The sequence below is a fragment of the Neopelma chrysocephalum genome, unplaced genomic scaffold (assembly GCF_003984885.1).
Source record: "Neopelma chrysocephalum unplaced genomic scaffold, ASM398488v2 Primary Assembly neopelma1_67, whole genome shotgun sequence".
Lineage (NCBI taxonomy): Eukaryota > Metazoa > Chordata > Aves > Passeriformes > Pipridae > Neopelma > Neopelma chrysocephalum.
In genome coordinates, this window is record NW_020897726.1 from 3,336,798 (window position 1) to 3,363,452 (window position 26,655).

Below are 26,655 nucleotides of genomic sequence, written 5' to 3' on the forward strand. Positions count from 1 at the left end.
GGTATGCAAATAAGTTTCTGAACATATTCTGGTTCTTTCATGATGGCATGAGGTAATGAAGAGGTTCTCAGTGATGACAAGATGTCAGAACATGTCACTGTCAAAAACAGCCCCAAGCAAGGCTATGTCCTAGACCAGCTCTTGTTTACTGCCTTAATGCAGCAGTCTTTCTTGCTGCATCTGGAAGCAGCAGCAAAGAAAGCTGCTTTAATTATTTTATGGGTGGCAGAATTGCTAAACTGGAGAAATGCCAGCCTAAATCAAAAGTCAGAGAGGTCCTCCCAGGCAATCTGCCCTTTGCTGCTGACAGTGTGCTGGGTGTGCAGGATATTACTGGTGGTTTTGGTTGCAGTGCCATGGCTCAGACCTGTCGCAAGCATAAAGCAAATAATGCTGTCTTTTTCCAGGCAGAAGCATGCTGAGCCAGTAGTGTACCTTGGCAATACAATGCTTAAGTCTTGCGGTGAATTCTGCTATCTTGGCAGTAAGCTCCTCAAACACTGTGACTTGATAATAGTTGTTCAACTAAGGGAGAGGGCCATGTGGCTTTTGAAAGATTAAAGCTGTATATGAAAGGAAGGAGGTTCCTGACTTCAAACACAAGTAAAGGAGAGCATGTTCCTGTCATCATCACTCCTCTGTGAGAGCAGGACTCTCAGGCAATACATAGCAATTGCTCCGACTCTCAGCCCAGTCTGTGTGCACTACTTTATTGCCCTTGTAAATAAATAAATAAAAAAAGTAAATGTCCTGAACACTATCAAATATTAACCACTACCAAAGACTCTTGCAGTTTTAGCTACACTGGTGTGAGTACTGGTGCATGTATCACATATATGTGTTGCACATAGTTGTGTTCTGAGGTGGAAGGTGAAGTACAGTCCAGAAAAATCTTACCAGCAGGTATCCAGCACTGATTTTTAGTTGTGGCATCAGTTTCATGACACAAGAGGCTTAGGGCTGGCTGATGTAGTAAAGATGATACACTGATGCTACTACAGACTCTCACCTAAATGTAACAACCCAGTGACACAGAAGAGGACTAAGAAGGAAATGCCCAATTAAGCATTACCCAGTGATACCCGTTTATTTATGCATTGCAAATATCAGTGAAATTTCTTAGAGGGGAAAAGAAAAGCCCAACAAAACAACAAAAGCTGAATTTTTAGGATAAAATATCTAAGTAAAAAAATGCAAAGTGAGATCTAGAAATTCAGCAGCTTTCAAAATGCTTCAACACAAAAGGAGGAAATAACCTTGACTTATAAATATAGTAACAAGCAAGAAAAACTCTTCTACACACTACGCTATGATGTTTTGTGCTACAGCAAACTGCAAACATGATAAACAGTTTTAGTACATAAAGCTTATTTATAAAATGGGGGCTGCTTAAATTGTATTGGCACTATGAAGCATAAAGAAAAGAGGAAATTGAAGTATAGAATGAACACTGCACTGCACATTTCTTCAGAGTTCATGAACTGTGTTTCCTACACCTGGTTTCTCACTTTTTAGGCTATCCCATATGTATACCCCAACCTACTTGAAGATTTACATCAGAGGAAATCAAATATAACACCATCAAGAATAAGTTAAGCTTATCTCACAGTTTCAAGTCCTGGTACTGGTGTTACCGGAGCTGCTTCAAATACATGAACATAGATGTTGTCTGTGGTGGTTATTACATGACACAAAGGTAAGGAGACCTTCAAATTAGACTAGTGGAGTTCTAGTGGAGTAGTCATCCATTCTAATGCTGTGAAATGCACTTCATACTTCTTCATTGAAGGGGTGCTGGCCTGAAACTGTACAAGTGAATTGCAACTCATACGTATGCAATATGTAGCTGGAATATTTGGGGTTTCAGACAACTAGGAGCGGCAGAAACCCAAGTTAACATCCTTATCTCAAGACGGCATCAGGGGTTCGGTAGTTCAGTTGACCTGACCCCACTGTGTTCACACTCTTATCATGTAGTTTCATGTTCAGCTGTTGTCATGAAGGAAGAAGCAAGGGGTATTGTAAGAGGGCTCAGGAAGGTTGAACTGAGGTCTCTCCTTTACCAGCAAGGGAATCACAGATGCAGAGAGAAGCCAGAGTTGCTGTGGTAGGGAGGTCACATTATATGGATAAAACCACACACACATTCACCCACCATTTAGTGTATTGACAGTGTACAAAGCAAAGTGCTCACAAACCTGAGAGCAGCCTTGCAACTAGCAGCCATTGCTTTTAGCACGGAAAGCATCCCTAGCAGGAAAAGTAGTTTGGAGGCCAAGCCAGCAAGACAGAAGAGTCAGGGCATGAGAAGTAACAGAATCAACTTTGCTCACATTTTTTGGCAGCTTTGAGTAACTGCAGTCTTAAAAGTCATCTGGCAGTTAGACTGGGTTGTTGCAAACCCAGCCTATGAGCCTGCCTAAGCACAAGCAAGATGAATGACATATCCTCATCATCACTTTCAGTGGGAAGAACTTTACACAGGTATTTAATTGTTTTTGTATGTGTCTGGATTTGTTTTCTGAATTTTCAAACCCTTCTTGAAAAACTGATGTGAAAACTAAATATGCTCTTATAAAGCTACAACTAATAGAAAAATACTTTTATCTAATCTTTTGGGTAAACAGGGCGGGAGAGAACACTAAATAATATAGAGTGTGCACTTAAGGTCAAATTCCTACACAGAGTATGATTACCCATCCTGAACTGGAATTAAGATAAATATAAAGCATAAAATCTTTCAGCTAAGATTTACTTAAGCTATAAGTGCAAACAGAAAGCAATAATATCCCTTTAGATGGGGCTGTCTAAATTATACTCACATTAAGTCTGAAAAAGCCAAGAAATTCCTGAAGGTATACAGATAAATAACATATTTTACCTATTTGCACTTGTAGTCTTAATATTTATCTTCAAAAATACTTTCATTTAGGTATAACAGCATGTGAATATATATATATGTACACTGTTATAGCAGCATATAACCATATAAAGGTATAATTCGTATGGATTCATAATCTATTTTACTTCTCTTTTAGGCATAAACTAGGAACAGATAATGTGAAAAAGATTGTAGAGCCTAGTCCAACACATACAGAAACCATAGCCTCTCCTCTTCAAACATGTGCCAAAGAGCAAAGAGTGTGACCTTGGTAGAGCCAAAGCCTTTGGAGCATCCAAAACCATTACCCCCACCCCCATCCTTTGCACTCTGCTTTTGTGGAGGAGGTGGCACGTGAGTGGCAGATAGAGAAGGCACCCCTGGTGCTTTAGAGCCCTGTCAGGTGTAGACATCCATCTCACTCTCAGCCTAATTCAGCTCAAGAGCAGGGTGTACATGAATCCCATTAGGCTCTGATGTACCTTCTAGAAAAGAAGCTAGGCTTTGTCTTTTCTGCCTAATACCATCACAAGGAAAACAAAGAGGAGCTAGAGGGGTATTCAGCATGGCATGTTGTACACTTGACACCCAGAAACACTGTATTTATCCTCATCTTCTTGGAGTACCCTGGGTGACTAGTCCCAGCAGCCCTCCAGCAGGTAGACAGCTTGAGATATGTGGCATCAAAAGTATTAGAATTTGGCTGCCAACAGTTTTTTAGGAGACACCGCATACATTTTTTCTATGGTTCACCTTTTGTTCTAACATGAGCATAAATTTGAAGTCTAGAAGCAAAAGACTGATTTCTATTTTGTAGTAAGAAAGCAGCAAGGATTATATTTTAAACCTTTGATTAGCATCTTTGAGGGAACTTAAAATTTCTGATCACAGTGTGGAGGTTAATGCAGAATATGTTGTGTTCCAAACTTTGACCACATTAATTTGACTTATAAATACCAGCACAATGAACAAGAAATAAAGCGATGTACCTTCATCCTTCAGCGAACTCACATATAATGATCACAAGGCTGTAGAGCACTCCAGTATCACCTGTTAAAATGTTCTTGTGATCTATTACTAAGGTCTCATCCCAACATGTACATGCTGATTTTTTAAACTCCGATATTCATGGAAGTGGATTTTGAGGTTGGGTTTGTTTTTTTTCATATTAGTAGTTGCAAAACTTGTTGAATTCATGTTTTCTTATAACCTAGTGGCACAATTCTGCAATTCAGTAAAATTGCACATGGTTGAAAATTTCAGAATTCTTCTTTTAAAGCCTAGGCGGGGCTTCAAGAATTGTGTAAAGTGACTTCACTGACAGAACTTAGTGCTTTGCAAAGCTCAAAAGAAAATATGGATAGATGAGTCTGCTGGCATTGGGCTGGCCTAGGGGCTTCTCTACAGAGCAAGTCAGATGCAACCATGGGCACTTAGATGTTCCCAGCCAGAGCAGGGAAAAGGAGACCTATCATCCCTGACATCCTCAGCTGGAGACTCATATGGCTGGCTTTTGCTTGCATTTTCCTTGAAGTTTTGTGCCAAGAGTCTGGTTTTGCTCTGAGTCCTAAAACCCCTTAAAGTCTCTTGTGTTTTGTGCAGATAGTTCAGGGATTTGTCTCAGGAAGAGCAGATTCCATTCCTAATGATGCCCTTCCCCTAGAAGTACACTTTTAGGTGTGGATGCCACTAGACTGCCAATACAGCACCGTTATGTCTCCCAGGGTGTTGATCATGTGTAGGCTCTGTGTGCTGGGAGGGAATGGTTTGGGCAGAGGCTTCATTGCTATGAACCACAAGGCTCCTACCACCCCTCACCTGCCCCAGGAATCACCTGTACTCAGTATCATAGGCATCAATGGCCAAACTGGGGCAAAGCCAAGTATCTGGGGCCCTCCATCCTGGTTTAACTTCTGCTCTTTGAACCACCCTGCTTTGGATATCAAACAGCCCTCACAGAATTGCACATTATTAGAGAAATCTTCCTCAAAGTATTTCCTCTGAGATTCATTACATTGCAAGCACTTTGGATATTTACTCTTGCTTTTTTCAGTACCAACTTTGTCAGAGTTTTTAACATGTGAAAATGCATATCACTTGTAAGAAAATAAAGAAAATGCATATCACTTGTAAGAAAACTTGTAAGTTTGGGGAAATTTGTCTTTTAGTGGGTCATTTTAAACAAAACCAAGAATGAAAGTCCTTAGAAGGAAAAGTAGGATTTTTTTCTACAGACTTTTTCTCTGGCTTGTTCTGTAGACCTCTCCTCCAGGAATCAGGCATATCTGTATGACAACCAGATCTTTCAGTGCATTTTCCATTGACTTAAAGGTGAACAGTTAGATTAAGAAAAATAATCCCATAGTTTGCTGAAAAGCCCAACAGATTTTATATCACAAGTTTGTAATCAGTGTTGAGTAAGTAAAAACTTTAATTAATAAAAGAAAAACAGCAATGTTCTATTTCTGCATAGTATTTGAAAGCAGTTTCTAGTGTCACCATGGTACATATCTTATTTGCTAATTAATTTTTATTTCTGCATATTTTTACTAAACATGTTCTCAAAATCAAATCACTAAACTAAATACTAATTAAATTACTGCCTTTGACAAACATCTATAATTTATTTTTAAAAGTACCCTCCTGTAGAGGGTATGTTTGGCTTACTTTATAACCAGAGTTATAACCCAAATTATGTTTGGTTTACTTTACACCTAATGTTTCCTGAGTATGTATGATCTGTTCTTGATTTTCATCTTCAGACAAATGAAATTGCACCCTACAAGTGTTTCCACAGACTCTTGCAGGAGACAATGATCTGACAAACTCAAGAGTCAGATGTTTATGCTGTAGTGATTGATGTTTGGGTAAAGGAGGAAAAATATTTTCTTGTCTGAGCTGAGCATTGCCATGCTGTAAGAGTCACATAATCTTACAAAAGATCTCACTCTGGATTGTGTCTGTCTTTGCATAGTATTTTTATGCTTCTCTGTGCCTACCAAGGAAACAAAAGCCTTGTCTTGAGAAAGGTGATGGCAAAAGTAACTAGATCTCATCTGTCTACTTAACCTTGCTTCAGAAATGTTCTCGTGTCTCTCCCCACGCAAAAATCTTCCACCAGACTCAGAAGGAGAGGATAAGCAGTGTGCAGGCTCTTTAGCCTGTTCTTCTCTTGGAGAAGTTATATATTTCAAGCAGGAATAAAAACACCATTCTAAGTTACCATTTCTCAGAAGGTAGTATGTTATGGGGGACCCCTGGTGGCCTAGTGGTTAGCATACGGGACTCTCACCGCTGCAACCCAGGTTCGAATCCCAGTCCCCCGGGCAGATGGAGCCTGTTAGCCCTGTGAGGCCATCCATCTATGAGAAGGTCACTCTAAACAAACCTACGTCCTGAGGACCTCACTGCCATTGTCCAAGCTTGCTTGGCCCCGGCAGATGAACCTTAGGATTAAAGGGTGGGCTCAGTTCAGCGCAGGCTGTGTCTCACCTAAAAAATCCATTGCGCAGGCTTGAAAGGTAAAAGACCTTTCCCCAAATCTTTGTTCGCGAAGACTGGCCATTATAGTATGTTATGGACAAGATTTGTACTGCAACAGAGTTATAAGTAGGTTGATTTTTTTAAAAGGTTTGGTTATAAAGAATCTTCTTGAAATATCAAGAATTTTTTCCAAGTGCTTTTCAGTTTTGGATGCAATTCACCAGATCTTTGACATGCTTATATTGATACTAAAAGGTGTCAGACTCCCAGGGCTTTTGATACTTCAGGACTCCTTCTTATATTAGGTTCTGGGTGTTGACAATAAAGAAAGCCCATAGTGTGCAGCATTGTATTTTCCTGTTTCTTACGTAATGATTTAAAAGGAAGACCCCAATTCGTGATCTTTATTTTAAACTCAGGTAGAACTCTTAATGACTTAATTGAGAATATGGTTGGAAAAGGACAGACTATAAAAAGAATAAAAAAGGAGTTAAATGAGGACTTGGCCCAGAGAATAAAGGAGGAAAAAAAAAAACGAAGTAAAAATAAAGCTTCCATCCAATCCCTAGACAAAGCTACTGAGAAAGTTGTGATTGGTCACTATGGCAACAGATTTTTAAATGGAAATTAAATGCTTTTCATACCGCAGGCACGTTTTTCTATACAGATCTAGTAAATTAACTCAGACCTCATTAAAGTGAATATAACTTTACAGTAGGTATTCTATATAATGTTGGAAACAGCAATACACAGAAAATCAAAATATAAATAGCTATAAGATGTTGATGTTTTTACCACATTACTGGTTCAGTCATTCAGAGGCTCAGGAGGTAAATGGTAGCAGTAGTTATTTTCTTTCCTCAGGGAATATTTTAATAACTGGTGTAAATCAAGGCCACTGTAAGCTTAAATGAGCAATATTTGCTTTTGTTTTCTTGGCTTTTATACTAAGGGACTCAAGACAGTGAATAAACATATTCAGCTCTATTCCATGATGCAAGAATCCCTCACAACACTGTCAAGGCTAAGTCAACCTTGCATCTTTCATGCATATTTTGGATGTCTGTCAATAAAAGCTGGAATTCCTGCAGTTGGAGCAAGATTTAAGCAGTCCAGTACCCGTAAAATCAGCATTTAATATAATGCGCACATACCAATTTAGACTAACATAGCTATATTGTCACTTCTGCACCTATGAATTGGATGATGTCCAGGAAAGGTAGATGGCAATACTCGGAAGGAGCAAGCTTAACAAGTTGTGTTGATTAGAAATGTAGCAAGCAACCACTGTGTATCAGTGACTGATTTGTCAGGAAAGAATGGGAAGCAAAGATAGAAAACATTCATCAGAACCACTGGCACGACCCCATGGGCACAGGACCATTATGAAGCTACCTCAGACCTGCACTGTCCCTGCCTCTCTGCTGCCTCCAGCTGTGTTTGTGATACACTGCTTAATTTGTGATATCTCCTTTTCCCTCTCCACTCATTCCACCCTTTCAGCAGATTCTTGCATATGCTTTACTTTGGCATTGCTTCAAATTCAGTCCTTCAGAGCAAGAATAGTTCAATTCCCAGTCCAGTAAACAGCTGGCTGCTTGGTGGCTGTTCAAAGAATACCAGTACAGCTTCTGCTGAAAGTGTTTATATTCCTTCATATATCAGTATTTTGACCAAAAAAGACTGGCATTTTAGAGCATTTTCAAAACTGGAGATCCTTTCACACTTTGGCTGTTTGCCTGTGCTAAAACTCCTGTCACTTTATTCAATACATATTTAATATCAAGCAAATGATTTAATATATAGGAACCATCTCCTAGACACCATCTCAGCTCTGCACAAATCTCACTTTGGCAGGCAAGGCAAAAGTTGCTGGAAGAGCCTGATGAGAATGTTTTATCTTCAGTCGACTACTGCCAGGGTTCAGCCCCAGCCAGGGAACCTGGCCAAGTAGCAGCAGCCGGGCATCAGAGCGGGTAGGGGAGATGCAGCTGCCTGCAAGGCGCTTTCTGTGGGCAACGAATTATTTTTGCTGTGAAGGGACACTTGTCTTTAAAGAACAGTTTCCCACAGGCTTCATTGAAACCCATAGTCCATGCCTCACTTCGTCAGGAGGAAAGAAGTGGTAGAGATTCACATTCACATTTGAGTTTGATTTCAAAACCCTACTGTTTAAAATACTGTCAGATACTCAGACACCAAGCTGCAAAAAATATGAGAAGAATTTTCCACTAAGCATAGATAGGCTAGATTTGTCTTCATCATGCCTTGAAAATACTGTCCACCTGATTTTAAATTCTGTCTGTGTACATGCATCCTATTTACAACACTCATGCCCTTTGAGTCAAAAATAACCTTCAAGCATTCTGTCTTGGTAACTATGGTGTTTGTTTTAACTGTTTGGTAGAGCAAGTGCATTTTGTGCATACTTTTTGTAGGACAAAAAACTAGTAATTATCTTACTAGTAATTTTTGAGAGATTATTCCTCATTTTAAAACATCCTAAATTCAACAGCTAACACTCTAGCATCAATAGCTAATCCAACCCTGAGCTTATGGACATGATAATAAGTAGACTGATAGCAGGAATTGGAATAATGTGCAGGAATGAAGGAAACAGATCCTTGGAGCTGAAGTTGGAAATAGCAGGCACAAAAGCCAAATCAAAACCTGTGGAAGGATGGGCAAAGCTTTTGCCATGAAATCTTCAGACATGAAGGTCGATGAGAACTAAATTCTGGATTGTTGACATCCACTTTTGATTTTGTAACATGCATGTACCTTAAGGCTTAAGCATCTCACTTGCTCCATATTTCTAAATGATACTTGCTTGACTGAAAACGAAACCACAAGGCCCCAACTCTCCTAGACACATAGGTTCCCAGCTCCTAGGAATTTGACTTCCAGTGACTTGGGGAGTTTACGTCTAAATGCCTTTGAGGGTCCCTAGCAAATGAGAGCAAAAGTGAAATAATACAACAAAGAACAAGAGGAGGATTCCAAACTAATGATATTAAGAAGGTTTCAGGTTAACCTGATGCTGGGATGAATTTACAGAGAGGATTTTTCTCAAAAGATGATTTACAGCTGAGCACCTGGAGAAGATAGTTTGCATCTGGCACAGCTGAAGAGCTTTATTCCTAATAAGAAATAAAGCAAGAAGCATGGAGAAGATTTATGTAATCTTCACACTCAGAGTCAGCACTCTTGAAAAAGGAAATCAGATAAAATATAATGACTGCTAAAGCAGGCAGAAAAATGTACAGAAGTGAAAAAAAATCAATATTAATATTAGCAAAAAAATGTGTGAAATTAGTAAGTAAGAGGGCTGTGCTTAATCCATCTTGGGAACTGAGAGCTGTCAAGAAGAAAGAAGGGATATATTTGGCAACACAAGGGATATAAAAGGCAACATTGCCCACAGAGTGGGCAGCAGCGTGGCAGACTTGGTCTGATGCTGCAGATGCTGTAAGGGCAGAATGAGGGGGTTGTGATCACTACTGCAACAGTATTTCTACAAGCATGCACTGTTCAGAAGAGATCAAAGTGGGGGATTAACTCAAGGATCTGTTTTTTGCTTCAGGCCTACAGATCTGACTTTCAGTACACTTCCCTCCTTAAGATATAAGGCCTTAGAGCAGAACAGACAGCTTCACAGGGAGGCTGTGGTACTGCTGCTGAAGCAACATCCTTCAGCCAGCCACCCACGGAGGGAGGGAATGGCAGAGCTGAAACCTCACTAGCCAGGTGTGTTAAGACACTGCTGCAAGGCAGGCCCACTCTGTAACTGAGGAGGAGAGAACGTTTGTGATGACACGTACGTAGGTGACCCTGCATTGCTGACTCCGCACCCCCCGGCACTGCCACTGGGACAGGGTTGCTGCAGAACAGGCTGTCTGGTCAGGGACTGCCGGGGGGCTGCCAGGATGTCCAGTATTGCAGCTAGGAACAGCTCCATGGCTCTGCTTGCATCACTACTATTCTTTGGGAGCATTTCTCCTTTTGCTGACTTCCTACCTGCCCCAGTGTACAGTTCAGGATGTTGGGTTTCACCTCCAGAACTCTGTTGGAGCTGTTCCCAGCACTGCACTGAGTTATGTGGCTGCCAATAGGATATTGCTCTATAACAGCAAGTGCCAAAGGAGGGGCCCTGGCTCCTCAGGAATCATGGTCTACACAGCCTGCCAGCACATCTCTTCTAATTTTCTGCTTAAACTCGTCTTCTTGTAAGCAGTCCCAACTCTGATATTCATGCATACTCCTATGCCACCAATCATCCTTCTCATAATGCCACCCCAGTGGTGCTCATGCACTCACCTCCATTCTCCTGCTCAGCTCTGCTGCTTGGTGCCCAACCTAGTAAAGGATATGGCCGATTGAAATCTGTGGAAGTACTTCCCTTACCTTCAGTGGGCTTTAGAATCAGCCTGTGATAATGCTAAAGAGGGTCACCAGCAGCCCATCTGAAGCCAGGAAAAATGGTCCCATTGCCTGAAGCGTGAAGTAGAGTGCACTTCAAGAGGCTGTGTGGTCTTCCCTTGTTTGCTGTGTGAACCTTCACACCCGGTTCTTCTGACCTGTTCTGACCTGACCCGGTTCTGCTGTAACCACTTCTGAGGGGCAGATCCAGCCTGTCCCCCTGAGGTGCAGGTGTTTGTGTGCCTGTGGCTTGTCCTGTGTTGTGTGGCACTGAGTGGAGCAGAAGGAGAGCTTGGGGGCTGGAATTGTCTCCCTGGCATAAACATGCCTTGCATGAGCTCTGTACTTTAGACAATTGATCCTAAATGTGGAAACCATGTTCTTTTAGTAGATACAGTATGTGAATGCACAGTGCCCATAACAGCGGCTTCAAGTCTAACCTATAAATACCGTTAAATACTACAACTGTAATTTATATTAACCAAGGGATGAGCTATTGTTTCACAGGAAAATGTTCAGAATATTTGGCAGATGCAGGGCTCGGATGACATCAGTGCTGACTCTCAAAATCAAACTGCCACCTTGTGGTACGGTGAGGGAGAATTCTGCAGGAAATCACAAAGACAACAAAAATACAGATCCACAGTAAAAACTGATCCCTTTGCTCCCCCCCACGATTTACAGTATTTATGTATTCTTGAATATATTTTGATTATACTTCAGGCAATCTGTTTCTGATTGTTTATCAATTTAAAACATAAAGCCATTTCCTCATTCTTATGTATAATAGTACTGAAACAACCAGAGCACTCACGAGTATTTTCTGCAAGATTAGACCCAAATGCTGCTTACAGAAAAACACTAAGGGCTAAACATATCTACAATTGTTTCCTTTCTCTCTTTTGAACTTAATAATATTAAGAAAAATTCCTGTGAGAGTCAGAGCAGGGCCACACAAATTGCTGAAAGTGAGCAGGTTGAGGTGCTGTTCTTTCCTGTGCATGCTCTTGGACCATGATGGATGTAAGGCAATTTTAATCAGCTTTCTCTTTCACTGTGGGCAAAGCCATCACAAATTACTTCACCTTGCTTGTCAGCCAAGAGCAAGCACAATGGATCAGCAGATGTGCAGTAATCTGTTACAGCAACATGCTTGTGCATCTCAACCTTCAAGCAGCAGATCAGTATGTGAGGTACCGGCATGATCCTTTCAGCTAGATATTCTGTCACACAGTACTATTTATGGAATATGATAGATAAAAAGCTAGTCCTTTTCAAATCGAAAGTGTAGCTGAGGTGAGCAATTGATTACAGACACATGTCAGTTCTTTGTGCATCCATGACTTTCCAGGAATATAGTGGTTTAAAAAAAAAAAAGTTGCAGGTACCAAGAAGCCCGTAACATCTGGTGTTCACATCTTGTTCCTCCTCTCATACCAGACAAGCATCAACATTTTTTTTACAGCCTGAAGTGGAGGCATCCACTACTGAAAGTAACAAAGTAAGAGGAAGGCAATCCTGAAGGAGGGAATGTAAAGGTATGGAGATTCTGACTCTCCTCTTAAGCCTAGAAAGACCCAGATGAGCTGCTTGGGACATACAGTACCTGTTGTCCTTCCCACTGCATCTTCAGATTGTGCACAACATCAGGGAATTAGTGTTTAAAAATATTCTTCATCCAAAAGTACATAGGTAGAAGGAACTCACAAATTTCCCAGTTCTCCACAAACTGCTGTCCTGTAACACCTTTGTTGAGCACTGATTCTAGGAGAGGGCTGGTGAGCATTCCCATGGACAGGGGTCATCTGGGTCCACACAGGGCTGTCTGAGGATTCTGGCCCCCAAAAACCCTACGAGAATAGCAGCTGCTCTAACTTCTACTGCCATGAGGCTCACATTTCTCCATTGGTCCACTTGGCAGCCAAATTCACAGGAAGGATAAACATGAAGCTTTCTTTATAGTGGTTGTGGTGGGGTCCACTTTGCTAAGTGATATAAATCATGGGTAAATAGTTTCCTTCTACATGTGGTCTCATCCAGTAGCCCAAGTGGGTGCAGGTGTGAACCACTTCTATGTGATGCATGGTAGCAGCTCATGGTAGCCGCATGTGGGTTTGCATCACTGCTGTCAATACAGGGACAGGGAACTGGCAAAGACAGCAGGAAAAGGCAGGGAAGGGGCAGTGTTCAGAGGGGGATGGGGTTGTGAGGGAGAAGGTCTGAATTTAGATGAAGGGTGAGCAGGGGAAGGAAAAGAGCCTATGGACCCATGCAGCCTCCTGTGCTTGCATCTGAGTTAACTCACACGTAGGCCCCCTGTGGTGTGTGAGATCTCGCACCACATAACATGTCTGTACAGCTCTGCAGCCCCCTCATCCCAGCATTTCTCCTTACAAGGAACACTGTTTGTGACCCCTAAAACCAGCACCAACATGCAGAATGCTGTCCAGAGGAACAGTGAGTTACCTCCCATGGGAAGAGTGCCTTGGGGATTTTTTAATTTTTTTTTTTTTCTGAATTGCACTAGTTAAAAGGCATCTGCAGGCACAGCATCACATTCCATTGCAGCCAATAAATCAGCAATGGCAACTCTGAAAGGAAGTGCTTCTCTAGCAGAGAAACAACATCCAGGACTAGTGTCATTTAATGTAAGTGTTTGGCAGTAGCAGAAGGTAATCAGGTGGTTAATTAATGTGTATAAATCCCATGGAGATAACTTTTATTTTGCTTTTATTGCTAATGTCTCTGTGCTCACTTTCATCAAAGGAGTGTAGTGATATCTAAGAGTGGCATTTCGATGCCCAAAATGCTCCTTATATAAATAGAACAAGCAGATCAGCATGACTGAGTGATAAAATTACCTTCTGGTCTTCAGAAACTTCAGCATGCAACTGTGCTATAGGGACTTCAGAGTAATCCTCTGCACGGCACAAACAGATACATTTGAAAATGGATTTAAAGGAGACATACAGAGAGGGAGAGAATACAGAGGAGAAAATTACTCGAGCTGCAGCTGCTAAGTTGGTGAAAAAAGCTTTTCTTGAAGCCCTGAAGTCCAATGACTTTGAAACCCTGGAGGAGCTCTTGAGCCAAAAGAAAATAGACGTGGACACAGTGTTTGAAGTGGAAGATGAAAACCTGATTCTGGCATCCTACAAACAAGGTAAATGTGGCAGCATTCACCAGCCAGGAAGTAGAAGGGTTTGAGTGATTTTCGAGAAACTGTGGCTTTTTATCTCTTCTGAAGCTGCAGCATAAACTGATTCATAGACAGTAATGTCTCAGTAGGGTCATATGGCCATCGTCACAGTAGTAGGGGAGCTTATCAGCTGTACCTGCTGGGTTTGATAGAAGGCAGGCCAGAGCCCAGCCTGAGCCTCCATGTTTCAGAGGAGTCCAGAAAGAGGAGTCCTTTACTATTTCCTTCCAGAGAACTCAGGTGCAAAGCCAAGAATAGATACATGCAGGCTAAGTGGGGTGTATACATTACTTGCATGAACCCGTACACATATACAGACTGTTCAGAAGCATAAAATATTCCATGTCTTCCATTTTCAATTTACAGTAGCAGTAGAGTGAATTCTGCCTGGCTCAGGAAACCTAAGGAAATCCTGTGGACCTTGGAGGTTGATGGATGGGAGGAGATTTACTTTTTCCAACTGACAGAAAGTGAGGATCTGCTAGTTTGTTGAAACAGAAAAATAATCTGGAAAAACACAACCAAGAAAGACATCTGTTTCAGAGTGTAGAAAACCCAAACCAGTTCCCAGCCATACACTGACTGAGTTTCCAAAACCTTACAACTTAAAGCAATAAACCAAGTTTGCTCTTTGCTAAAATCAAAACACTTCATGACCTACTTGCTAACAGACTCTCCGTGTGTATTTAGCAAACAGTAATGATCAGTCTCTGCCAGAAGTTAATCATATGTGGAGATAAACACCTCCAGTGCCAGCAGCACAGCAAATGCACTTTCTTTTCTGTGGCATAAAGAAGGGACAATATCCTTCCTCTACTTCTTTTCTTTGTTTACCTCTTATTTAATGATTGGCTCCTACTCTTTTGATTTCTTCAGGATGAGGATGATGCAGTAATTATGCACTTCCCTTAAGGACAGTGCATGAACTAAGCCACACAGTGCTGAATGTATCTTAAAATACATCTTCTTCTGTCCTCAGCAGGCTAAGGTGCATTCTGGTTGTGGTTTAAGACTACAGGATTAATGCATAGATTTTTATTTGTAGATCGTTTAACTGTAAACATTAACCTGTCTCTTTTGAAGTCTCTCCTTTCTCCAAAAAGTAGAGAGGTAAATGCACAATATGGCCTAAATCACAGCAGTGTATCCACCTTGTCTGAAAGGCAAGAGGCACTCTATCAACTCTCATGTAAATTTTACTTTTGTTTTGAATACCAGATAACTGTGACATGAAAGAGGAATTTCCTTGAGGAGGAAGAGGGAAGAAAAATTCGCTCCTACCACACCACAATTCAGACAGTCTGAGCTTTGCCATAGTCCTAAGTGATGAAGTGGAAAATAGATGTCATAGGTGACAGAGTGTCTTTGCTTCCTCTCTTCCATAGAGGCTGAGAGTTCTCAAAGACACTGACCTTGCTTGTACCATGGCTTTTACATGTTTCTAACCAAATAAACAGGTAAGCTGAATGAGGTCTCCCATGAAGCCCACATCTGCTTTCTGTTTAGTGCCTGGTCTCTGTCCCTCTGAGCTCAGAGTTGTCTATGGGTTTGGGCAGAGGACATGGAAGATGCTCCTCAGGATATCTGAGCACAGCTCACCTGCAGCAGCACAGGCAAAGGAAATTAACAGTAGTCTCGGGCAGGAAAATTGTGGCTATAAAAAGTGATAACTTGGCTTTTAAAGATCACTTTCCTGCTGTTAATATATAATTTATGGCTCACATCTGGCCATAAATGTGAGACCCAGCTCTGTGTGGGATAAGCTGGCAGTGCTCCAAAGCTCACTGGTAACAAGGGGGATACTGTATGTGAGTTTGGATAAGGAGGTTATTTAAGAAGCTTGCTCTGCTATATGCATAGACTTTGGGATGTGGCCCACCTACTCTGTGCCTGGTTTAAGGGCATATAATGAAAAGGTTGCCTTACCAGAGTTGCCAGTGTAATCTGGAGAGTCAGCAGGTTGAGTGTCCTCAGAGGACACTGTCACCCCGCTCGTGCACTCTGGTGTCTCAGGGCTGCCTGATTTTGCTAGCTATTCACAGTGTGAGTTCCTTGAGGACTGGAGTTTGGTAGTCCCCAAAATTTGGTCCTACAGTAAATGATGTCTGCAGTTTCTTGCCCCTATCTAAAAATATATTTGCAATTTAACTAGGAGGGAAGAAAAATATTAACCAGTTTCTCCCTGTCACCATCACTTTGTTTCCTTCTTCCTTCTTTCACCTCTTTCTTTCCTCCTCATCTTCTTTCTGCCTAATGCAACATCCATGAATACTGTAAAAACTGTATCTATGTGACATTAAGGTTGAAAAACTACACAAAACTAGAGTCTAAAAAAGGAAGGTTTTAATTACTTTAACCTCATTATAGATCTTGAGTATTTTTTCTATGTCTTTTACATGATTTCAACCAGGCGGTCGCAGGATCACAGAATATGCTGAGTTGGAAAGGACTCACAAGGATCATTGAGTCCAACACTTAGCCCAAAAGTCACACCATGTGCCTGAGAGCATCAGCCAAATGCTTCTTGAACTCTGTCAGGCTTGGTGCTGTGACCACTTCCCTGGGGAGCCTATTCCAGCATCCAACCACCCTCTGGGTGAAGAACCTCTTTCTAATGTTCAACCTAAACCTCCCCTGACACAACTTCAGGCCATTCCCTCAGGTCCTGTCACTGGTCACCACAGAGAAGAGATCAGTCATCCAAGGAGAAATAGATAAATCAAACCTAGAGGATTTTATAGGCACATTCTAGCTAAGATGCAGCTGCTGTATCTTAAGAAAAAAAAAAGGAAAGAAGTTTTAGATTTCTCCTGCCCTTCTGCACATTATTATGGTCCTTCATTTTTTTTAAGCAAATGGTTATAGTTATCACTTCAGAGACTGTATCTGTGCAGTCATTAAGCATGCAGTCCTATTTTGGGAACAAGTATTTCAGTGTCATTTGGTCTTACACCTGCTTGTGAGTAAACAAAACAAAACAAAAAAATAATAATGAAATTTTCTGAGAAAAATTCAAACATTTTGGAGCCAAATTTCATGCTGAAGTGTCACTGCTTCTATTTGGCTCTTCAACATAATTTACATCAGCATTCAATCTTCTCCCTCCATACTCCTCAGGGGCAGTAGTTGGCAGGAGGTCTCTGACACAGCTGCAGCTACATTGCTGGGGCTCATCTATGTGCAGTGCATCCCTGGAGGTCTGAATCCAGATTCTGACATGCAAGATCCTGCTATCTGCTACACAGAAACAGTAGAATGAATTGTCTGTTGAGTCACTGTCCTAAGTAAATGCTGCCTTCTTAGTCTAATGCCACCTTTGTTCAGCTAGTGGCAGGCTGAAGATCCCATTTCCCCCATATTTTTTAGGTGGTGGCATTTCAAACACTTTAAGAATATTTTTTTTATTTAATCTACACAAGTCACAAAAAAATCTAATATCTTATTTCAGATTGTGTCTATTCTATGGGAATTATCTCTCCAGAGGGCGGGCTATTCAGCACATATAGTAACAGTGCTTAATGAAAATGAAATTATGCCTGAGAGAATTTTGTGTGCACTTATCTGGTGAAAATACAGTAAATTACATCAAAACTCCAACCCTTCCTTCCCCTTCAATTATTCTCAGCAGGTGGATAGTTCAAAGAAAAGTGTTTGCCAAGGCCGGTAACATGTTTTCACTTTGTACAGGGTACTGGCTGCCTAGCTACAAATTAAAAATATCCTGGGCAACTGGACTTCATCTGGCTGTCATGTATGGACATCTGGAGAGTCTTTTAGTCCTCCTCAATCACAAAGCTACAATCAACTGCCGGCCCAATGGAAAAGCTGCGATCCACATAGCCTGTGAAATGGCAAATGTCGAGTGTCTCAAGATCCTTTGCAACCACGGAGCTAAGCTGAACTGCTTTTCAATGAGTGGGCAGGCACCCTTGCACTTCTGCACGACACGAGCCTCCATGCCTTGTGCCCAGCAGCTGATTTGGAGAGGTAAGGTAAAGCTCTGGAGTGTCTCTCATGGCATAGCCAGAGATGATGAGCATGGTCTGGGCTTTCTCTTGAGAGACAATTTCTCAAAGTACATGTGTATTTATCCCTTTCATTCACAGCTGACTTATGTCTTAATCTCACACTCCTTTTCCCCATCTCTTTGATCTGAGAAAGTTTTTCCCATTCTGTTTCCTCACACCATCTGTCTTTCCCTTTCCGTGGCCACAGATCCTTACTCCAAGATTGTTTCCCAGTTCAGTGTCTTCAGCCCACTGCCCAATCAGTCCATCAGCAGAAGAGATCCTCTGAATCAAGGAGTTTCTATTTCTCTTGGGGTTTTTTTCTGTCTTCTTCATCTAGGTTTAGTATTGAGCTATTGTCACATGAATAGGCACTTCTCTTATTGTCTTTCTTGCTTGAATTTTCTTGATCTCAGTAAAATTCTTCTAACCACTTGTTTTTTAGATCTGGCCTTGAAAAACTGGATGCAGTTTTTCATACATCTCTTCATTTGTCAACAGCCAAACTCCTGCATCTATGCAGGGCTTGGAGAAAAAAAAAGGCTAATATTAAAGATTTTTGTTTTCCTGAAATCAGATATGTTACACTGATCTGTATCTGTAACAAATGAAGCTAAGCATAGATGTAATTCCTCCATAAATATATTTGTCAGACACTATTTGCTTAACAGAAGGATGCTGACTCAGGACACAGTAAAAGAAGCACATAAAAGGTACAGCAAAATCAGGCAGCTCAAGTATTTAGTTACAAACAGAAAGACGCCCCTATTTATCACACTCTGCCATGGCAAATACAAATGCTTTTGGGTTTTTTTCTACATGTGTTGTTATTGAGGGCTTTTCCTGAGATGCAGAGCCCAAGTATGCTTTGTGGGCAAGGCAATCATCAGTCATAAATGAATAACAACATTATTTTTCTTCTGCTGGAAAAAATACACATTATTTTGTTTGGTAGAAAGGAAAATAAATGCTGCCAGTTGTATCCTGCCCAAAGCAAACAGTCCTGACAGCAGGAGTTGAATTTGCTATGATAGAAAAGCTTAAAAGTCAAAGGTACTCTTATGAAAGGCATCATAGAATGAATGCAAGAGAAAGGATGTATTCTGTAGGCTTTCTCCACCCACCCATCCGCAACAGTATAATAGTACTTTACAAGCCACCCTTCCTCTCAAAGCACTGAGTAAACTGTAATCTCCATATGAGCTAAGTGTTGGGACTCCAAATAAGATGGGAAAGGTCTGGAGCAGAATATGTCAGGTGTGCACATTCACACAGCAGCACGCCCCAACAGCCAAAGCCAGGGTTTCTTTTGCCCTTGGTACCAAAGTTCCCAAGATGCATCTTCCACCTGCCATTTCCACTCAGTGGTGTCACACGAGATCCATTCAGGTCATTGCTGTTTGACCCCCTCTGTCTGGGGTGACTTGCCACTCAAGCAGTGCTGACCCCGTGTTCGGTTACCACCTCCAAACTCAAACTGCCGATGCTCTCTCAGGGACGTCGAACACTACTAACACTCGACATGGCTTAATAACATTAGCACTCAAGTTTTCCAGCTCAGAGGTAGTTTCTGACTCTGCTTCCTCCCTCGCAATCTTTGCACCTCGGTCTTAATTGTGAGGGACAGGGACCACCTCTCTGCTCGGCAGATGGTGCTGTTGCTTCAGCTGCAGCAGCCGCTGGGCACAAGCGGAGCAGTTGGACCCGATCCTTTCTCCTACAATTTTTAATTTATAGGAAAAAGCATTTTACACAGAGATTTGGGCCTTCTGCTGCTCCAAAATAGAGTGTTCAGATAAAGTCTTCCTCCAGTTCGGGGCCAGGCTATCACATCTGAAGCAGGATCCAAGAATCTGAAGTTACTCCCTGGGGGCTTAAGAGATGAACAATCCATGGTATTTGCATTTTCATATGTGTCGTTCATGCCAGTTACCCACCGTGACCTTCTCCTTGGGAATGAAGGCTCAGTCAGAGAGATGGCCAAACGAGCATTTCATTACCTTAATTTTTTTTCCCCATCATCTTTTGCTGGCAGGAGCAAATGTGAACATAAGAACAAACAACAAAGATGAGGAGACTCCTTTGCACGTCGTTGCACGTTTGGGTGTCCCAGAGCTTGTGGCCTTTTACGTGGAACAAGGAGCACACATTGATGCTCTCAATGCCTACATGGAGACTCCCCTGGCCTGTGCAGTCTATTGGGCCCTTCATTATAAGGATCAGATATACAGCCAGGATCACCACCTCATCTGCCGGATGCTCTTAGACTATAAAGCTGAAGTGAATGCTCGTGATGAGGATTTCAAATCACCGCTCCACAAAGCTGCCTGGAACTGTGATCATGTCCTTCTGCATATGTTGCTGGAGGCAGGAGCAGAAGCAAATATCATGGATGTCAATGGCTGTGCACCCCTACAGTATATCATAAAAGTGACATCTGTGCGGCCAGCTGCTCAGCCAGACATCTGCTACCAGCTGCTACTGAATCATGGAGCAGCTAGGATATATCCTCTGCAATTCCATAAGGTTAAGGATGCCTTTGTACAGTAGTGATATGGAGAGAGGTGATGTCTTGAACAGGAATGAGATGAGAGACATAAACTTTGGGGTTTGGTGGTATCTGGATTTACTGGAGTGCTGTCAATGTGGTCCAGAATGCCTGAAACATTGTGAGCTGACCTATTATAAGAGTGGTATGATTTAACTGAAATGAAATTACAGTTGGCCATACCAGAAACTGGATGCAGATCCCATTTTTGCTCTTAACCAACCTGAAATGCCAAACTCTAAATGCCAGTTCATGCCTAATTTTTCCAGAACAGATTCACCTTCTTATTTCAGAAAACCTATATCCCTTTGTCAAACTTGGCTTCATACAGGCTTAACTGAGTTATACAAAGATTAGAAATGAAACCACTTGATTCAGTTTGTCACATCTGACCTTTAAAAATCTATTCATCTATTCAAAATTAAATACGTCTCAATAAAACTTTGGATTATTCCCAGGAAATGTGAGAATTAAAGGGAAATGCTGGCTCTGGGCTCATAGCTGATTAAAACAAACAAAAAAAAAATTACAAGATCTCTCCTGAAAAGTTTTTAAATGTCTGCAAAACCCAAGGAAGTGACAGAAGTACCTGACAGTCTTAATATACCAGACAGCCAAGTAAGCTTGCTGTAGTCAGGACTTATTCTCTCTCATCCAATGCCCTGAGCAACATTTTGCGGTTCCTCCACTGTAGATAGAAAGTTTTAACAAGCCAAGGAACCAGAAGCCTTTGAATAAAATGCCAAATTTTTGGTTGTGCCCTCTTGAACCCAGGATGAGCGGGCCCTGTCTGCAACAGAACAATGCTCTCCTAGAGCTCATTTGAGAGGCAGATCTGGGGTCTCCTCTTCCTGCCTCTGCCTTTCTCCTGTTGCATGAATTGTGTATCTCTTCCAAACCAACATTTGCCCATCTATAAAAAATGTAGGATGATATTTATCCCAGAGGGATGTTTTGAAGTTTTGTTTGTGAAATCTGGTGACTCTGTGGGACAAAATTGGGTGCATGCAAAGTGTGATTCCTTACGGGTGAGTGACAATAGACTTTGGATTTTTTCCCTATTGAGCTAAAGTCACTGGGCAGAACAGTTGTTTCAGGGGCCTTGTGTGGCTTGAAAACCTTACTTCTAACCTGTGTTATCTCCTGGTCTTCTTTTAAATTTTGCTGTAGCAATGCATTTTGGATTCATATGAACGGATTTTATTGTGTTCCTGTGCTGCATGACCTGGACTGAGGACTCTGTGCATGGCTTTGCCTGGTGTCAAGTCACTCAGCCCAGCTATGAACAAGTTATCTCTAGATTTGGGTGCTAAAGCCCACCCCAGCTAGACTGCTCTGGAGATCTAAGCCAGTACTTCTGTATGGTGTTAGACTGGGATATGCACACCTCCACTAGGGACTAGCCTGGGGTTTCTTGCTGAACTTGTGCTGAATAGTGTTGACGGGCCTCGTGTCTTTGCGTCTCCAACCTTATCCTCTCATAATTCTTTGGCTGTGTCTGTCTCAGTTCGTTGCACAGTGCCAAGCATCCAAGCTAGCCCCAGCTTCTTGGTGGTACTTATGGTCTCCATGCATCCTGCCTGCAGGTGCTACAAGCCTGTCATTCCCATCCTAGAGCTGTGGAGGTCGTTGTCAATTCCTATGAACATATCAAATCGACATCTAAGTGGAAAGCAGCCATACCTGAGGATGTCTTTGAGGTAAGCTCTCAATGATTCGTAACTGAGTGAAATCCAAGCTCATTATTTGCATAACCCATACCCAAACATAGGAAAGAAATAATGCTTTTGAAAGAGAAGAACATCTCAGAGGATTTGGGACTTTCCCATTTAATATCACTCATTTGATGAAAGCATATCACTCACTGAAAAAAAAGACATATTTTTGAGAAATTTTCATTGCAACATTATCCTTTGGAGGACCCCCTGTCAGTGGTGCTGCAGAAACTCAGATGTCCCTGTATTCAGCAAGTGAAAGGATTCTGGCTGTATTGGTGTTTCTTCAGATCTGTCAACGTATATATTTATATTTTTTTAAGTCAGTAAATGTTTTAAAAGTGCCATATAACAGGGGTATGATTATGTATCTTTAGGTTCTGTTGCATGGGTCAGGTTTCTACAAACAGGATGGCTTAGCTGAAAATGCAAGGAGAATTTAAATTAAAAATAAGTGATTAAAAGAGGAAAAAATGTGTCAAAAGGCAAAATTGTGGGACAAGTTACATGCTTTTACATAATTATCCCTTTAATTCAGAAATCCTCATAGTCCAAATATTCCAATTTACAACTAGGTTTTTTGTAAACACTGGACTTTTCCAAAATTTTAAAATCAGTGCTGAAATGCAGCAATATCTGCTCTACATTGTCAGTAGGTTTAGGGAACTCCATCTGTATTATAAAGAAGAGTTATATTGCCAGAGAAACTGTGAGATTTTGTTGGGGTCAGATTTGTTCAGAAAAAAAAATCGTTACAGTGAAAACAAAATTAAATGTTAAAGATCTTTTTTCACCTTAATAACAGCAGCAACAACAATAATAATAGCAGTAAAAATTTTTATTCAAACAAAAATATTAATCTGAAATTTTGGGACATTCTTATTTGGAAAAGGTCACAGTTGTTCTATTTCTTTGTTGAGGTTTTAATTTTTGTTGTCAAAGCTGAACTTAACATGAAATTGAAGAAAAACTTTTGTTGATACAAATACATACTTTACTGTACAAAAAGAATAACCTGAAAATACATGTAACCAGATCTATCAAGTAACAAGATTACAAAATAAGATCGAGTCACATGTAGTCACGTGTATTTACCATTTGCTTTGGGGTTTTTTGACGTTATTTGTAAGCATCTGCACTTTTCTGCTCATGGGGATGCAATTTCCTATATTTTAGAAGGCCACTGGAGCGACGAGTAAGACCAAAACTACTCTGCTGTTTACAGCCCCAGTGAACTCACCGGTACCACTGGCATTGTGCTGCCTCACTGCCCCGTGGTGAGGTTTAGAGGATTAACTCACCCATGTGCTCTGACCCTGGGCACACTGCAGGGTCTGTTCAGTCCAGGACTTACACCCCCTTCTCAAACTGATGGATAAGGCATATCAAACCTGTAGACCAAACCTAAATATTTCATCATTGTCTTTCACTTAACACTAAATATTTGAGGGAAGCATAAGAATTTTGTGCAGGCATTTTGGCTAAATGAAGTCCCTGGTTCTTGATGTGCCTTCAAGAGACAAGATGGCAGGCTGTGCTTTTGACCTTGTTCTGCCAAAGGCTACATGTGGGCAGGGGAAAGGGGAGGAAATAAAACACCCTCATTGCCCTAAAACATGTTTGTGGTTTTTTTACAGCGGCACCAGGATTTCTATGACTCTCTGTTCACCGTGTGCAGCAATTCCCCACGGTCACTCATGCATTTATGCAGATGTGCGATTCGGGCAATATTGTCAGAAAGGTGCCATCGGGGAGTGCCCTTGCTCTCCATCCCTCTGCCCATAAAGAAGTACTTGCTGCTGGAACCAGAAGGAATCATCTACTGAGCTGCCACAGAGTGGACATTGGTTTCTCCCTTCCTGTATCCTGTGCAGGGTCCTGGAGCTCCAGACACAATCCTGACACAGCCCTTTGCATGTGTCCATTTGCAGGCCAACCTGAAGCTGGGCTGGGATTTACCAGCTCCCCTTGGAGCTGCTTTCTTTCCCTACACCAAGAAATCACAGCTGCAGCTGCAGTTTGCACTGGGGAGGCAGAGCTGGAAAGGGCCGCTGCTGCAAACACACATGGGCACATACTGCCATGCTTTGTTTAGCCTAGCTTAAACAATGCTGCTGCTTCCTTCAGTATTTATTCCACTGCCTGCTAGATAGCATTAGATTCAATCTGTACAACTTTTGATACTGTTTCACTATAATTTTCTTCAGCTGTCCTTTTGGGGGTAAAAGAAAGAATACTGTCAAAAAATAGGACATTTATTAGAGTCACAGAAATGTTTTCCCAGAAAGAAATGGGCAAAGTGCTTTAAATTGTGACCACAGACAGGCTTTCAGTAGTTTCTCTATATTCCTATTGATTGACTCTTAATTCAATGTTAGTTCACTGTTCACTACACCTGTCTGTTTCTCATAAAGCTTTGTCATAATTCTATCCTTTTTAATTGTAAGAAATTTTTTCTTTATCAATCACAGTATGTAAACAGGATTTAATTGTTCAGCCCTGGAATTTTTGCACTTTGATATTCAAGCCCAGGTAGCTTTTAGCACGTGCTGTCTCTGTTTATACTCTCATAGTGACCGATGATAAATTCATATCCCGGTGTCAAGAAAGTCAGGTAGAAAAGACTTGCCCCTGCAATCTGCACAGCTGTACTTATGCCCATCCCTATATCTCTCAAGATGGTGTTGGATGTGATCTGGGAACAATATGAATCCTTCTCTTCATTGACTACAAAGTGAACCAAGCCTGCTAGCATGCTCTGCACCTCAGTTTTGGCAGCTAAGTGCAGGTGAGAGGAATCCCATCTTAACCAAAAGGTGTTTTGAAGATGAAGATGTGTTTGCTGGGCTGTTACAGACCTGCCAATCCCACTGATCTGAAGACCCTGTGCTTTTGGACCTGACAGCACTGATTTCCTTTACTTCTGGTTGAGCTGTTTTCTCCAGTCCAGAAGGATAAAATGCAGGGCAGTGGCAGTTCACACAGCAAGTATCCCACAGCAAGAGCAAGTATGTGATCTGACCTACAGGTAAACCCCATTTTTCTTCCCTTTTTCAGTCAGATGCAATCCATCTGGGCTGTTTCACTTTTTTTAGACCCTGGCAATTCTGGGCTCTGTGAAGAGGGAGGGAAGCTGTGCCCACCATTGGGAGCCAGTAACTCCTGACTTCTCATTGCATCTCTGACTGTGAAGCTGTCAGTCCTCATTGCTATCACTGTGTCTTTGCAGGAAAGGCCCAGCCAAACAGGAACAGCCAAGCTGTTCAAGTGTCTCTGTGTCTCACAAAATGGCAATAACAGCATTTGAAGAAATGTGCAGATTATTTAGTGTTACAAATCGCTTCTCTTTCCTTTCATCTTGGTTTTCATTAATTAAAGCTTGTATGCTGTGTTAGGAGAGCATCCAATTCATGGGTCTGTTTAGCTAGACAGCAATGAAGATTGCTATTTAGCAGTTTCCAATTCCAATAAGGAATTTCAAAGCCAACACAGACGATGAGTAAGTGCTTTCCTATGTGGATAAAATTGTAATATAGGCCCCTGTACTTCAATAAACTGATAAGAGATTTCCATACAGCTGCAGAGATATGTCTATCACAGACATTACAGTAGTTTACCACTACAGTAGTTTACTGGGCAGAATGATCAGCATCTAGGACAGGTTGTCTATAGAAAAATCTGCTTCAGTTACCTCAGGTCAATGGGATCCAATGAATTCTGCACTGAGGAAAACCAGTGAATTTGAAAGGATAAAAAAGGGTAAGTTATCTAAACCCACTGCTTTTCTAGGTGATGTATCTATCTAAGTCAGGCATGAGGAAGAGGGTTTGCCAACTGGTCAGGGCAAGAAAGCATTTGTTGCTTTCTAACAGTCTGACAATGGGGCAAGATGGGCAGTCCAGAAGAGACAGATGGAGGTACATGATTTTATTGGGAATGCGTCCCCACGCTGGCTGCTTCTGAAAGCAAAATTCTGCCTCTGGAAGAGAGAGGTTTAAGGCAGAACAATAGCACTGTTTTCTGACCTGTCTTAGCCAGGACTCTCTTGCTGAGAGGGAAATAAAAAGGTTGTCACTAGTGCTCCTAAATTCCCTCTGATCCTCCCCTTCTGTAGCGAACATGCTTAATTTTTATTCTGTGGGCACCCAGGCTCACTTCCAAGCTTTGTACCAAGCAGATGCCAGATTATAGCCATTGTGGTATCTGACAGAGAGCGCAGTGGGATCAGTCTGATTATAGTCATAGGAATTTGCAAGCTGTTAAAAACACTGGAGAATATCCCAGTCGCAGAAAAAATTGTCCTGATTGATCCACTTTAATTGCTTCTGTTGTTGAAGTTAGGAAGACCAAGAGTAAGCAAACCTTAGTATTTGTTAGTATTTTTAGCAATTTTTTCCTCAATT

General features: G+C 41.5%; 1 protein-coding gene across 3 annotated transcripts; it reads left to right on the forward strand.

The window, feature by feature from the left end:
* Positions 1–13,659: 13,659 nt before the first annotated feature.
* On the forward strand, positions 13,660–24,679 carry ASB4 (ankyrin repeat and SOCS box containing 4). 3 transcript variants are annotated; one of them, XM_027684760.1, is made up of 5 exons: positions 13,660–13,946; positions 17,670–17,969; positions 20,025–20,515; positions 22,124–22,237; positions 23,890–24,679. In XM_027684760.1, the coding sequence occupies exons 1-5, from the start codon at positions 13,733–13,735 to the stop codon at positions 24,076–24,078; spliced, it is 1,308 nt and encodes a 435-aa protein (XP_027540561.1). In that variant the 5' UTR covers positions 13,660–13,732; the 3' UTR covers positions 24,079–24,679. The 3 variants fall into 3 exon arrangements, 2 of the variants coding, with proteins under 2 accessions (XP_027540561.1, XP_027540562.1); XR_003534474.1 differs by lacking the exon at positions 23,890–24,679 and having other exon boundaries at positions 20,025–20,682; positions 22,124–22,188; XM_027684761.1 differs by lacking the exon at positions 23,890–24,679 and having other exon boundaries at positions 20,025–20,553; positions 22,124–22,158.
* Positions 24,680–26,655: the final 1,976 nt, after the last annotated feature.

Coding starts and splice junctions, on each gene's coding strand:
- ASB4 (XM_027684760.1), top strand. CDS start 13,733: ATGGATTTAAAGGAGACATACAGAGAGGGAGAGAATACAGAGGAGAAA. Junction 17,970..20,024: donor CCAGCAGCTGATTTGGAGAG/GTAAGGTAAAGC, acceptor TTTTGCTGGCAG/GAGCAAATGTGAACATAAGA. Junction 20,516..22,123: donor ATCCTCTGCAATTCCATAAG/GTTAAGGATGCC, acceptor TCCTGCCTGCAG/GTGCTACAAGCCTGTCATTC.